The sequence below is a fragment of the Trifolium pratense genome, linkage group LG1 (genome assembly GCF_020283565.1).
Source record: "Trifolium pratense cultivar HEN17-A07 linkage group LG1, ARS_RC_1.1, whole genome shotgun sequence".
Lineage (NCBI taxonomy): Eukaryota > Viridiplantae > Streptophyta > Magnoliopsida > Fabales > Fabaceae > Trifolium > Trifolium pratense.
This window is the reverse complement of record NC_060059.1, coordinates 39,936,450-39,951,416: the sequence shown is the minus strand read 5'-3', so window position 1 is coordinate 39,951,416 and position 14,967 is coordinate 39,936,450. Positions and strand designations below refer to the sequence as shown.

The 14,967-nt window shown below is 32.1% G+C and overlaps 2 protein-coding genes across 4 annotated transcripts; one reads left to right on the top strand and one right to left on the bottom strand.

The window, feature by feature from the left end:
• Positions 1 to 1,899: 1,899 nt before the first annotated feature.
• On the top strand, positions 1,900 to 8,484 carry LOC123917122 (clathrin interactor EPSIN 1). Its single transcript, XM_045968762.1, has 11 exons — positions 1,900 to 2,145; positions 2,287 to 2,338; positions 2,941 to 3,020; positions 3,124 to 3,202; positions 3,329 to 3,412; positions 3,529 to 3,674; positions 3,784 to 4,035; positions 5,669 to 5,808; positions 6,076 to 6,269; positions 7,058 to 7,436; positions 7,904 to 8,484. The coding sequence occupies exons 1-11, from the start codon at positions 2,105 to 2,107 to the stop codon at positions 8,125 to 8,127; spliced, it is 1,671 nt and encodes a 556-aa protein (XP_045824718.1). The 5' UTR covers positions 1,900 to 2,104; the 3' UTR covers positions 8,128 to 8,484.
• Positions 8,485 to 9,483: 999 nt separating this feature from the next.
• On the bottom strand, positions 9,484 to 14,949 carry LOC123917150 (piRNA biogenesis protein EXD1). 3 transcript variants are annotated; one of them, XM_045968801.1, is made up of 10 exons: positions 14,693 to 14,949; positions 14,356 to 14,525; positions 12,754 to 12,885; positions 12,505 to 12,555; positions 12,273 to 12,369; positions 12,058 to 12,104; positions 11,507 to 11,723; positions 10,811 to 10,940; positions 10,447 to 10,489; positions 9,484 to 10,009 (listed from the first exon to the last, which is right to left on the bottom strand). In XM_045968801.1, exons 1-10 carry the CDS (start codon positions 14,796 to 14,798, stop codon positions 9,932 to 9,934), a joined length of 1,071 nt encoding a protein of 356 aa, XP_045824757.1. In that variant the 5' UTR covers positions 14,799 to 14,949; the 3' UTR covers positions 9,484 to 9,931. The 3 variants fall into 3 exon arrangements, with proteins under 3 accessions (XP_045824757.1, XP_045824748.1, XP_045824764.1); XM_045968792.1 differs by having other exon boundaries at positions 11,477 to 11,723; positions 14,693 to 14,911; XM_045968808.1 differs by lacking the exons at positions 9,484 to 10,009; positions 10,447 to 10,489 and adding an exon at positions 10,511 to 10,722 and having other exon boundaries at positions 11,477 to 11,723; positions 14,693 to 14,912.
• Between the last annotated feature and the right edge of the window lie 18 nt (positions 14,950 to 14,967).

Sequence of the window (14,967 nt, the reverse complement as noted above, 5' to 3'; positions counted from 1 at the left end):
CATCTATATATACTAGCAGAGGCGGCTTGGAGGCATGTGCAAGGTGTGCGATGACATAGAGCTTCAAAATTTTGAGGGTCTCAACTCAAAATTTTGAGGTCCTATAATATTACTTATATATTATTAATTATACATATAAAATATCAGATGTATATTAATAGATTAATTTTTAGGCCCTAAAATAATAGTTATATATTGTTAATGTTCATAAATATCATATGAATATCAATATATTAGTTATCTATACTCGTAAATATAGTTCTAGTCCATTTTAATCTTTGCATAAAATTTAATCTCAGATTATGATGTTCCTTTTTGACGTTATATACAAAGATAATTATTTTGTATTTCTTGTTCCATTTAATTTAATGCAAGATTTAATATTGATAATTTATATGTTTACAAGAATGTTTTTTTTATATTATATGTAATTTAAATCGATGATTTTTTTTATTTTTTATTAAGGAGCCACTTTTATATTTTGCACAGAGCCTCCTAAAACTCGGAGACGCCCCTGTATACTAGAAGAGGTTGCACCTGTTTTATTAATACCAGAGGCCATACAGACTCATTAAGTTATCCATATTTTCTATTATTCAAACTTATGTAAAAAATATATATATATATATATATGTCTTATGTTATGGTGAATTTGTTTTTTTTTTTTTTGACTAAATAAAAGATATATGTTATGGTGAATTTGTTAATAAAAGATTTTTTGTGCAAAAAAAAAGTCAAAGGTTGTTGGTATTATGAAAAGTTCACACCAAATTTTTTTGTATCTTCTTTATATATAGGTATAAATTTTATACAATTATATATATATATATATATATATATATTAACAATAAATATATTATTAAAAATCATGTCTATGCATAAGACGAACAGAGACAGGTAAAAGAGGAACTACAAAACAAAGACGCTGTATATAAGCGAAACACTAATGAAAAATACCAAAACATACGTCACCTAATAGAAGTCAACTTCTAATCCCATTTTATATATAATCGATTTTATTAATACCGCAAATGAACAGTGAACCTCATATTAGGCGATCCCTATATCGGATATCGAGGGAAGAAAAAATATTTAATAAAATATTCCAACAATATTGACATTTAAATTTTCAATAGTAACATTAATATTTAGATAGGGTCATACTAACAAACAACCATAACCTTGTTCTCCCCTAAGAGGACATCACTCAAGCAACCAAGAAGGGTTGAATATAGTGACTAAACTTTCACACATGATGAATCAATATTCAAATATTCTTTTAAGAGAAAAATTCATATTTAGCCTCTAACAAATTTTAAATAGAATCATCTTAAGTAGAGAAAACCTAGGAAAAACAAAAACAAAATATTAAGTCGTACGTACATGCACGAGTCATATATGCCATTTAATAGTGTTATACCGAAAATATAAGTTTTTATTTTTGAAATATTTTTACATTTTTTTTGTCAAGTAACGTAGTACTAGATTAGATTGTCAAAAAAAAACGTAGTACTAGAATACGTCGTTTAAGGTGAACAAGTAAGGTGTCCGAAATTTGAACTTTCAATCGTGCGTATATAACTACTGAACAAAAACACTACATGACAATATAAGACAGAACAACACAAAACAACCGTTTAATATATTGAACAAATTTTGTGTTGTACGATGTTTGATGGACAAAATATTATTTTTGTATTTTAGGCAATTTATGCAGACGACAAAAAGTTGTCATGTAGTTCAGTGAGTGACAAGAATTTCATATTTTGTCCTCTCCCTTGACCCTCAGTTTATCAAGTATGAAGAACAATTTTAAAATCAAACACAATACAAAATTTTCTCATCCTCATTTTTTGGTATAACAAACGCACACATTATATTTCTAATTAAACTCGTTAAAACATTACTTCTATCAAATTAAAAATTAAAAAATGTATTTTTTCATAAACTAAATTAAAAAATGGGATAAAGGAAAATAGATCTAAAATCGTTGCTACTGCAACAGAATCCATCGAATTTTTGCTTCAGAAAAAACTAACGCTACACCTCTTCATAACCATTCTCTTCAGATCAGATCTACAATCTCTCGTTTCGCAGATCCACCATGGATTTCATGAAAGTTTTCGATCAAACCGTTCGAGAAATGTATGCTAGATTTTCTATTCATCCTTTTTTTTACATTTCAATTTTCATTTTCGTTTTTTCATTTTTTGATATGATCGAATTCGATTATATATTTCAATCTTCATGTTTTTAGTGATTATTTGATTGTTTATGTGATAACAGAAAGAGAGAGGTGAATTTGAAGGTGCTTAAGGTTCCTGAAATCGAACAAAAGGTGAAATTCTAATCGTTGTGATTAATTTTTGTTTCTTAGAAATTATGATATTTTGTTTTTTGAATTTCTATTGTTAGTGTAGAAGATATGTATCTATTGATTAATATATTTTTCTCGATCAATTTGAATCGAATGTGTACGAGATTTGATTGTGGCAGCATATTATTGCGAAATTTTTGAATAATTTGTTGATGCTTGTGTTCATACAATCACAAAATTTAAGAACCTTTGTTCTATTTGAGAATACATTTTGATTCCGTCTCTGCGAATGTAAACTGTGGAATGCATGTATGTTGGGATTTCGAAGTATACTTTTAAATTTTAACTATGTTTTTGGTTGCAATTTGTTTTACTTATCCTTACATTTACAATAGTTCTCATGGAAGCAACTCCAACCATTGTGCCAAGGCTCATCTTCTATATATTCAGAATGCCAAAATGTTTTGAAGATTTTATTTTATTATACTTTAACAATATTTTATATTTATAACTAGATACGAGTGAAAAATAAGAATATGGATTGATTGTCATGCTAGTGTTTCACAATCTGCAATTCACTGGTATTGTTTTGTTGATTTTATCTGCCCTTATTCATAATTTAGGTTTTGGATGCAACTGATGATGAACCTTGGGGTCCTCATGGTACTGTGCTGGCAGAGATTGCAACGGCTACCAAAAAATTGTAAATAGATACCTATTGCTTTTTAATTTTTGAATTTCTTTTGGTTTTTATAGAGGAAATTTCTGATGTAAGTTAGTTGATTGGTTTTTCTGTACCCTTCCAGTACTGAATGTCAGCTGGTTATGAATGTTCTTTGGACAAGATTGAGTGAAACTGGAAAGGATTGGCGATATGTATACAAGGTAACATTATCTAAATAACCATGTTATTACTTAAAACTTTAAGGTACAAAGAGAAGGGTTTTATTTTGTTGCATTTTCTATGTTGATTTGATACATCCAATTGCCACTTTTTCTATTTGATGTCAGGCATTAGCTGTTATAGAGTATTTGGTATCACATGGATCTGAACGTGCAGTAGATGACATTATAGAACATACTTTTCAGATCTCTGTAAGGGCTAATCTTTTGTATTTAGTTTGTTTTCTTGCAATTCTCAACAGTGCTGACAAATAAAAAAACATAAGAGCCTTTTCTTACATAGACATCATTTATTTTGATTGGTACAGGCACTTTCTAGTTTTGAATATGTTGAGCCTAGTGGGAAGGATGTAGGACTCAATGTAAGGAAGAAGGCAGAAAACATTGTAGCCCTTTTGAATGATAGAGAAAAGATACATGATGTCAGAAATAAAGCTGCTGCAAATCGTGACAAGTAGGTTAAATTTGTCAATATTTAAATCTCAGAATGATTAGGTGAATTAAGCCACTATTATGTTCTCAGCAAATAATTTTTCTGTTTTTCTTTTGGGTGCTTAATTTAGGTATATTGGAGTTTCATCTAGTGGAATGACATACAAATCCGGGACAACCTCATTTAGTAGTGCGAGTTCCCATAGCAGTAGTAAATATGGAGGCTTTGGTTCAAGTGGCGATAGGTTTAGTGATAGCTACGGAGACAAGGGGCGCTATGATGAAGCAAAAGTAGACAAAGATTACTCAGGAAAATCACGCTATGGTGTCTCAAGTTACGATGAAGAGAACTCCTTCAAAAAGGGTTCTGCACGGTCTGTCAGGTAAGGCGTGTCTAACTGCTATTATGGTTTGCAAATAATGTATTTTATGCTTGTTCAGTAGTTCATACTATAGAGTTGGATTGTATTGCCATACATAATCCTTGAAAAATTTGAATCTGGAATATCTAGTAACTACTTTAGCATTTACTACATAGATTTAGTTATTGCTGTATGTATTGTCATGTTTCGACAAACTTGCATATAATTAACCATTTTTTGTACATTAGTTGGCCTGATTGAAAATATTTACTAAATAATATCTCATTCATTAACCATATGGGCATGCAGTCTCTTGTCTTCACATTTTTATAAAGGCTTGAACTTCGACATTAGTGCTTGTACTTCATAAAGGAACTGTTGAAAATATGAATCAATAATAATATTATTATTATTATTATTATTATTATTATTATTATAATAGTTTAATAGAGTTTATTGTAGTTTCTTAGGATTCCTATTGTTACAAGTTTTAACTATAGGAGTTATGAGTATTAGTGGGTTTGTTACAAATTTAAGGTAGTTTAATTTTGATTTATGTTTATGTTTTTTATGTTATGTTTTTCATGTATTTAAAGGATGATACAAATTTAAGGTAGTTTAATTTTGATTTATGTTTATGTTTTTTATGTTATGTTTTTCATGTATTTAAAGGATGATAGTATCAATAAAATCGTGTGAGTTTCATTCCTTCCTCTAAAAAAATCAATAGGAACTTACTATTTAATATTAATTATCTTCTGAAAAGGATTAACTTGAATAATATTCATAAGAAGGGGACTAATTGTAATTTGCTCCCCTTTTATTTTCTTAAAGGAACTAAGTTCTTCTAATAGCTTCTTTGATTAATTCAGATAGAAATACAACTTCTTCAGACAGAGTCTTAATCTTTAAGTTAACTTCATTCACAGATTTCTTCAAACCATTAATCTTTAACATGTTTTCCATGAATTGTTGAAGATTTATGTGTAAAGATTCTAATGATTTCTCCAAATCATTAGAGTTGTCTAAGAATTCTGATGATTTGGAGAAATCATTAGAATCTTTACACATAATTCTTCAACGATTCATGGAAAACATGTTTAAGAAAATGAATGATTTGGAGAAATATGTGAATGAAGCTAAGCTTGAAGATTAAGACTCTGTTTGAAGAAGTTGCATTTCTATCTGAATTAATCAAAGAAGCTATTAGAAGAACTTAGTTCCTTTATGATTTTATGGATTCATTTCCTTGAGATGAAAATGAGTCTTATAGTTCTATTTCAATTAAAATGCTGAGAAGCGCCCATAATGAAGATTTCTAATTGATTAAAGTTATATAAAAGCTGGAATAAATTTGTACTAGTCAAAGACAGGCTACATGAGCATGATACATACTGCATGCTCATCACAGGACAGATGTCCAGACTCAAACCTTTAATACTTGTTTGTCATTGCCTAGTTCATCAAGCTTATTTTGACTTTTGAAAAAATAATGTAGGAATTTTGCTAATGGTCGAGATGCTTATCTCAACCCATTCTTTTACTTTTACTTGCTTTCATTTTGTACATGGATAGGCACATGCTTCTGCCTCACTGTACTGTAAACATTCTATTTTGTTACCCATATTCTTATTCCGGAATGTCTGCCTTGCAGCAAAAGTAATGAGAAGATATCATCTAGATCATCAAAGTCATCTGCTAATGCAAGTTCAGTTCCTTCTCAAAGTTCAAGTGTACCTGCAAACAATGCCGAGGATGACTTTGATGATTTTGATCCGAGAGGAACATCTACTAGTAAGTCTTCTGAACACAGTCTTTAACATTGTTGTCGTTGATTCAATTCATTTAAGAGAAGCATTAAGCTGAGTATAAATTACCACGGTGCTCATTTTACTGTTTTATATGTGGTGCACTTGCAACTTTCACACACAAGCTTTCCCAACTTTCACACATCAGTCTTACAATCACAGGGCCGCCAGATAATAAAAATAAAGAAAAATCAAATTTAGCAATTGAGTGAATTTTACCTTTTAAATTGTATCATTTTTTTTCTTTCGACAGAGGCTTCAGCTGGAAGCTCAAACCAGGTTGATCTCTTTGGACAAGATTTGATTGGTGACTTCATGGATGCTCCAACATCAGTTTCTGTAGATAAGCCAGCAACTAGTGATGTGTCTGCGGTTGATCTCTTTGCAGATGCGGCATTTGTATCAGCACCATCACATTTGGACAAAGGAGCTAGTTCTCAACCACAGGTTAGACTTTGTTACAGATAATCTTAGTGTTGAGTTTTTTTCCCCCCTTGTCAGCGGTACCAATCATTCACATGTTTAATGGCATGAATCTCCACCATTAAGTAGGTCCAATCCCAAAACCTCTAATTTCCACATTCATTGGTGGTCCAAAAGCGTGAACCAAAAGCGTGAATGTTGCCAATATGGAATAGGATTGTTTGACTGCATTCTACTCCATTGATGTAAATATATTTGGTCTATAATTCCTTATGATGAATTATTACCGAACTAATGTTGAGACCGAAACTAAGGTAAACTGTAAAAGTTAGCATGCTAGAATTGTCTGGGAGATCAAGGTACAGCATTGGCAGCCATTGGTGGTGTGTGCGTGTGTGTATATATTCACATGAGAGTGTGTTAATTGCATGTGAGAAAAATTATTCAGCTTATTAAATTGTGATAATAAATTAATCATATGAGAAGATAATGAGTTTGGATGTTTGTTTAGAAGACTCTCAGAAATACAAAGAATAGACCACATGGAGGATGGTGGATAGTCCAATAATTGAAGATTCATGTGAGAGATTTAGAATTAAATTATCTATCATTGGACTTAATTCATGACAAGATATTATGTCGTTGTTGGATTCTTGTGATCAAATACTCCTAGTAGTGGCATAAAAACTTTGGTTGTTGGCTTTGGTAGTTGTTGAAAGAATTATGGATTTACCTATTTTTCTTCTTTCTCCACATTTTCATTCACAGTGCTAAAATTCCATTTGTGTGTATCTTGTTGATTTCATGCACAGGATGAAGTGGATCTCTTTTCTTCACAACCAGCCATTCCTTCAGTTACACCGACAGTTGACTTGTTTTCCATTCCTGCACCAGCTGTGCAGCCTGACAGCAAGTCGGAAAACTCTGCTCCTGTGAATAACAGCACTTTTGATCCATTCGCTTCCGTTCCACTTAATAATTTTGATGGATCTGATGTTTTTGGTGATTTTACTTCTCAATCTGATTCTGTACCTTCACAGCCCTCAACTAATGTTGTCACCGATGGTAGTGTAAGTGCTAAATCCTTGGCAGAATCTAATGTTTCAACTAAAAAGGATGCTTTTCAGGTGAAGTCTGGCATTTGGGCTGATTCACTAAGCCGTGGATTGATTGACCTCAATATATCTGCTCGTAAGTTTTTATGCTGACTACTTTAACAGCTTTTCCACAGCATAATACTAATACGTTGTGTTTAGTTCCTGCTTTATATCCTGTACCTGCATGTTTTAAATAATCTGTACTTGCGTGGTCCTTTTCTTCCATATTACATCGGAACAGAATTTATATCTTAGGGTTTTAGCGTTTTTGGGACTCAATATTGTATCTCAGGGTGATTAATGCATCACATTCTGGTATGTGTTTAGTTCCTGCTTTATATCCTGTACCTGCATGTTTTAAATAATCTGTACTTGCATGGTCCCTTGCTTGTATTTAAGTACATGAATGTGGTTGGAGGATCTTGGTAAACTAATTGTGTATTCGTCCATCATGACTCACAAGTCAATCAGTTAAATGATTTTCTCATGAAATAAATGCACCTTTATAGGCCAATTATTTTAGCAGCTTCTGTAATTAAATTATTTTATATTGTTTTGCAGCCAAAAAAGTATCCCTTGCAGATATTGGAATTGTGGGTGGATTGAATGATGGATCAGATGAAAGGGAGAAGGGCCCTCCAGCTACATTTTACATGGGGAGAGCCATGGGTTCAGGATCCGGTCTTAGTATGTATGGTGGCACTCCTTCACAGCAAACACCGGAAGACGACTTATTTTCAAACTTTGGCAGCCAAAACTATCAATTTGGTGGGTTCCAAAAGTAAAACTAACATTGTATACTAAAGACTCAAGACACATTTTCACTCATTCTTTGTGTGTCGGCTTTATCAAGACAGTTGAGCTCTTTGGCATGGTGAATTTTGTTAATATATATTTCTCACACTGTTGTGATTATATTATTTTAAATTCATGTTACTTTTGCATGCATCTTTGTGCCCAAATATCTGGTGACACTGCTTTGAGTTGTAAAATTTGTGGTGGTTGCCTTGGCCGTCAGTTTTTTATCTTCGGTCTTGTTCATTCCTTAATGATGTTGGATGCTGTTTGTCTAAAATTAGTGAGCTTCTTTGCTGAGTACAATGGAAGGAGTTGAAAATCAATGAAGCAGTTCATGTATTCAATTTTTCCCTTAGAAATTTATTACTTGTCTCTCATACCTTTTGTTCTTCATCCTCCTTGTTTGTTTCATTTGCTTTGGACAGAAAGAGCGCAGAGAGAAGTGAGTGGGTTTCTACTTGAGGAATAAAGGACCAAAATAATATATTTTTATTTCAAAATTAGATTAATCAGTGATCTATTGACAAATATAATTAGCTTTTCGGTAAAATAAAAAAAAAATGGTGGACTTGGTACTCCCTAGAATTTTCCTAAGAAAAGTACTGATTCTACCGAACCAATTGATTCCTACAGTTGAATTAATATTTACAATTCCAAGTAAAATTAATTTCGAAATAAAATTCAATAGTTTTCAGAAAGACCTCCACAAGCACACACAAAATTGTTAACTACATTCAATGATTCAACTACCGCCTCAGAGTTAAATTCAACTGCTTTTCATTTTTAAAAATCATAAACAAATTTGGGTTAAATATACAGTTGAACCTTTTCATTTTTAAATATATTATAGATCACTCTTTTGGTTGTAACAAAAAAAAAAAGATCACTCTTTTGGTACATTACCTTTTTTCACTTTTAGTCTTGTAAAATATTTTTACTTTTTGAATACTTTGAAATTGGTACATATAAAATGTAGAATATTTAATTAGTATTTAGTACTTTGATGAGTGATATAAAGGACTAAAATAAATATCATACGCATATTACAAAGAAGATCAATATCTATATGAAATGAACAAACTTTGATGACAAACACGGACAAGAGGCAAAAGAGTACATTTGTAGAAACTAAATTTTTTAAAATATAAAAATTGACAACTAAAAAACAAAAAATGGTATATTTACAAAAACCAAATGTATATTAAACCAACAAAATTCAATATGGACCCAAATCACTATTCTTCTTCCAAGCATAGCTCAAATGGTGGAGCAAAGAGTTTGAAGAGGTTCATAATTCAACCATAGCTACTAACATAGTAACATACTATTAATAACTAATAATATTTGCTTATTAAAAATCTTTTTATTTATTTTTTTAATTTCAGATTACTACTTGTTAAAAGCTAACCAATGGTCTATTCTCTATTCGATTCAACAACAATCTATTTGAGCAAGTTATGTATGCCTAAAAATAGTCTATTAGCATGTACGACAAATTGCATAAAATAACAATCAAAAAGCGGGGGGAAAAAGGACATCCTCCAATTCAAATATTGGACCTGCCCAAACGAGAGAATTGAAACAGTTTATTCAGTTTTGATTTGGGACGAATTTTGATGATTTTTTGTTTGGTTTTTCATTTTGTGTCCAGTTGATGCAAGTAGGGGAAAAGGACTCTCAAGTATTAACAATTCCTATCCCCTTAATCATTCCAACTATCATTGGCAGCAAGTCCCAAAAAACTGACTTATTGCAGAAATTTTGATTAGAGAGAGAAGTGAAGAGTTTTCCCTAGAAGACAGGCAATAGTCTACCCCTTAACATGGCCTCAGCTTTCTTCACCTGCTTCACTGGTCCAATGATGAAGACCTACATAAAAACATGAACATTTAAGACAGCCACAAAGTTAAATAAGAGTGTTCTCATATAAATTATGTTAGAAATTCAAAATGGAGACTATCGTAACAAATTAAAAGATAACGAGTTATAGAATGGCAGGCTGCCAAATGCCAATGCACTTCTCAAAATGACAATAAAAAAAAGGCATTCAGAGATCATTAGAGATTCTCAATCACATGTATTGTACTCTTTAAAGAAAAATAAGGTATTGTTGTAAGGGTGACATGCAACATCAGGTATAAAACAATTTTTTACATCATATAGACCATAAAGACTGTCATTCAGACCACTGATACACCAAAGAGAAAAATAAGTATATACACCAAACCACCAACTGCATGTTTTAGAAAATAAACCAAAGTAGCTGAGAAGGTGGAGCTTATGGTACAGTATACGGATATACCAACCTTGTCAGGTGGACCCCTGGGACCTCCAATGAGAATTTCCGCACTGCACAAACAATGAATTTAAAAGTTTAAAAAGAAGACTGGAAAGGAGAGATTTGAATTATTTCAAATCAAAGGGATACTGATTGACTGCAGCCCGTAAACGTTAATCGTTTGATGGAGATCAGATGGTTTGAGTTTTAAATTCTGAAATCTGGTTTAAAATACTGCTTAAAATCATAATCATCCGATCTTCAATGCACGACCAAAATTACAACATAAATAAATGTTGATTGCCTGCAATCCATTTCCAAAACAAAGTGTTTATTTACTAAACTTGGGGGGGGGGGGGGGGGGAATGGAAATGATAGAAATGAATCATTACTTGCAAGACTCCTTAATTGCCATAATCGAAGCCCCTTTTTTGCCAATAATGCATCCCATCTTTCCTGGAGGAACATCAAGAACTGAAAGAATTTCTTCCTCAGGACCATTTCCATCAATGTTCAGCATATCTACAAGAAAGAAGCAGACATTCCTTAAAACAGTGAATAGCATGAACTAATCAAACAAGCTTTCCTATTACGTTATGCATCAAAATAGCAGATTGATATAAAATGCTAAAAAAATAAAAGTGAAATATTTCTTATCAGTTGTAATGAAATCAAATGAACAAAGTGGACCAAAGTTTCACTGAACTATATTCTTTTTGCATGAACCTCGAAGAGAAGTAACAACATAAAAAAATGAAAAGAACCCAACCCCCCATCCCCCAGCCTCACAATGAAGTTACAGTTCATAGTTCCTGTCAAATGCGTCCCTTATGTTTACATAAGAGCTACATATATTCCCGTTTTCGAGGTAATTTTCAACAGGAAAGTTGTGTCATTACTATTTTGAATAACATCATACATTGTATTATTTTAATTTCAAATTAAACTCTGTTGGTGCAAAATGTAGGAGGATTTAAGGGACAAACAGCATATCACACTGGCAGTATAATGTGTCTAAACAGTCTCATAATATAAAAACAAGAAAATATAATTTGTACATAATATATTGTCGACCAGATTTTGAAGACCTGGAATTGGAGGTAGAGACGGCCAATCAGCATAGTCATTACTGTTTACACAGAAACACCGGCAGTACAAGGCACCACGAACAGCAAGATGCCATAAAGACCTTTCATTTAATTTTGCCATCATTTGGTGATAAATGTAGAGAAGGAAACGGACATCATCAGCAGCAGAGTGAATCATTTGTTCAGATAAAGGTCTGTAAGTCCAAAAGTTGGGATCCTGACAAAACATTTAGAAATAGTATCACTAGCTAATTGAGTTTAGTGCAGATTACATAAATATTTCATATTTCTTCTTTCATACCCAATGAAACTCTTCCACAAATTAATTCCAAAAGTGGATAAATAAAGTTTGCAAGTTATCGTATGTAAAATGAAACCTATGACAAAGATTAATGAAGTTACACTGTTTCTTTTAGTCAAAAACTTTCTAGTTAGTCATTTGGTATCAGAATCAGATCTTTAACACACATGAAGAAATCAAGCATAAAATTATTTTAGAAGGAAAGTGAAAAAAATTCTCTGAACAACAAAATATCATTCTAAAAGCCAACCTGTCGAAGGAGGACACGAACTTCTTCCTTGTCAACATGTGATAAGCCTGCATGCAAACCCACAAAATGATGAATAATGAATATGGAAGGAGGAACCAATCAACTTGAGAACTTATCAGAAATTATTAATCATCTATATCTAGAATAATATGGTCAATAATAAGAAACCATGACCAACAAATATATTTTAATTGATACCACGACGCATTTAATACCACAATAGCGTGGATCTGCAAGGAGACCGACAAGTGAAATATAGTCATCTGGCAATCTCTTTTGTCCTTCTTGCTCTTCTAAAAGCGAGTAAGCAATCTAAGCCAAAACAAGAACTATGATTAATAACTCAATAAAACATAATGTTCATCAATAATACTAATGAAGAAAAATACAGGACAAAACATGATATTGTCAGTTATGGAAAGGCTGTCTAGTAACAAGATAGCTCACCTGGGTATCCACCACGTTGTTTAACTTGATGCCGAACTGAAAGTACAATGCCTAGAAACCAATAATATGTTTGTAAATTGTAAGGACTTGAATCATCTGGTGAAATTGGGACTTGCTGAGATGACAAGTTAAGTCTAAAACATTTTTTTATTTCAACAAAATGTTTTTTTGTCCATGAAATATTTCTTCAACTTGTCTTCAACAGATACAAGAAGTGGCAGGAAAAAATAAATCAAATAAATCAGAAACCTCACTGTCGCGTTTGCAATCATGAATCACTTTAGTGATAAAATCAGACTCAAGTGCAGGCTTACAGGCTTCGATAAGTACTTTTCCCCCTTCTATTGCATCAACCAGGTATATAGCATCAGGAAATGCAAGCTGCAGAAACATAAAAGTTAATCCTATGCTAAGAGCAAACATACTAATTATAGCATAAAATCATAATCCATTATAAAATAAACAGTTTAATCGGTTGCTAGTATATAAACAGTTCAGTTAAATTGCTTAGTCAATAAATTAAGATCTTATTCACAAGCTAGTCTGGAAACTTTGAGAGCTTATTGAAATCAATAACCAGAATACAAATTATGATTTATGACATTAACATTCAAAACGCTCCATATTATATACTACTATATAGCGTATAAATTTTCATCGTAATTACAAGCGTCACATTGCAATCATAGAAATTTCGAACAATTACCGAATAATGAGTTGATGAGTTGAGAACACAGTTTCAAACGACGTTATATCGTTCATACAAGAGTTAGAACACAAGCACAACAAAGAAAGAGAAGAAAGTGAAATTAACCTCTATAATATATACTATACACATGGCCTCTAGTACATTTTCACGTATAAATCCAATTTAGTGCGTGTCTATGCCTATGCCTATACCGTACAAAGGACATTAACGTCCAAATTCAGTGTGTCTATGAAATTTCAAACAATTACCGAATAATGAGATGAGAAGACAGTTTCAAACCACATTATATTGTCCATACATGAGTTAGCCTCTACTACCGGCACACACTCAAAAAAAAAAAGTGAAAGTAATCTCTATATTATATACTACTAGCACTATACCGAATTCAGTGCATGTGTGTCTATCCCTATACCGAATTATATACTACTAGTACTATATACTATAGCTTCTACTACATTTTTGTGTATAAATTCAATTCAGTGTGTGTTTATGCCTATACCGTATAAAATACTACTGGTACTATATACTATAGCTTCTACTACATTTTTGTGTATAAACTCAATTCAGTGCGTGTTTATGCCTATACCGTATAAAGCACATTAACATCCAAATTCAGTTATACCGTATTATATACTACTAGTACCTATATACTATAGCTTCTACTACATTTTTGTGTATAAATTCAATTCAGTGTGTGTTTATGCCTATACCGTATAAAATACTACTAGTACTATATACTATGGCTTCTACTACATTTTTGTGTATAAACTCAATTTAGTGCGTGTTTATGCCTATACCGTATAAAGCACATTAACATCCAAATTCAGTTATACCGTATTATATACTACTAGTACTATATACTATAGCTTCTACTACATTTTTGTGTATAAATTCAATTCAGTGCGTGTTTATGCCTATACCGTATAAAGCACATTAACATCCAAATTTCAGTGTGTGTCTATGCCTATACGATATAAATTTTCATCAAAATTTCAAATCCTCATATAGCGATCACAGAATTTTTGTACAGTTACCGAATAATGAGTTTCAAATCACGTTAGAACACAAGCACAAAAGAATGAGTTACGAACCATAGTTTCAAAACCTAAGTAATAACATAAGAACAAAAAAATGAAATTAACCTGTATTATGCAAAGAGTTCCATAACGACACAAGTCAACAGCCTCACAATCAAAACCAATAACAAGTTTCGCTTGAGGCGAAGGTTCAAGAAAATCTACTGGAAGTTGATAGGCTTCTGTAACGATATGAATCGGAACTCTCGGCTGCTCTTCTTCCAGAATCTTCTCACCTAATTCATCAAAATCCAAAAAACCACCGATCAAATTACTAAAACAGTTGAAAAATTTAATCATCGGTTAATTTCATTGCAACCAGAGAAAAACGAATCCCTAAATAAAATCGAAACACGAAAACGAAGCAAAAATAGAACGGAAAAAGCGAATCGAGAAAACTTACTGGAATGAGAAGGAGAAGAAGGAGCAATGGGAAGATGAGTGACGTAGGAAGTAGGAGGAGTTGGAGAAGAAGATTGCGACGGAGAACGAGGAGGAGAAGAAGCCATGTGATCGGAAACACATCACAGGGTTCTTTCTCTCTCGTTGCAGTTATAATGACGACTCTCTTACTCTTTTTCCTTTGAGTTTCTTTCCCTCTTTCTTTTTTTTTTTTTTTTCCTTTTATATTTATTCACCAACAAATGCTAAATTCAATTCAGTGTACAGTACTTTTAT

What these genes read in the sequence shown, in the direction of transcription:
- LOC123917150 (XM_045968792.1), bottom strand. Translation starts at nt 14,798, where the DNA reads ATGGCTTCTTCTCCTCCTCGTTCTCCGTCGCAATCTTCTTCTCCAACT. An exon ending in ATTGCAAACGCGACAGTGAG is followed by an intron (nt 12,556 to 12,753) that starts GTTTCTGATTTA and finishes ATTGGTTTCTAG; the next exon opens with GCATTGTACTTTCAGTTCGG. An exon ending in GCAATTAAGGAGTCTTGCAA is followed by an intron (nt 10,490 to 10,810) that starts GTAATGATTCAT and finishes TTGTTTGTGCAG; the next exon opens with TGCGGAAATTCTCATTGGAG.
- LOC123917122 (XM_045968762.1), top strand. Translation starts at nt 2,105, where the DNA reads ATGGATTTCATGAAAGTTTTCGATCAAACCGTTCGAGAAAT. An exon ending in GCAACGGCTACCAAAAAATT is followed by an intron (nt 3,021 to 3,123) that starts GTAAATAGATAC and finishes GTACCCTTCCAG; the next exon opens with TACTGAATGTCAGCTGGTTA. An exon ending in TCCGAGAGGAACATCTACTA is followed by an intron (nt 5,809 to 6,075) that starts GTAAGTCTTCTG and finishes TTCTTTCGACAG; the next exon opens with AGGCTTCAGCTGGAAGCTCA.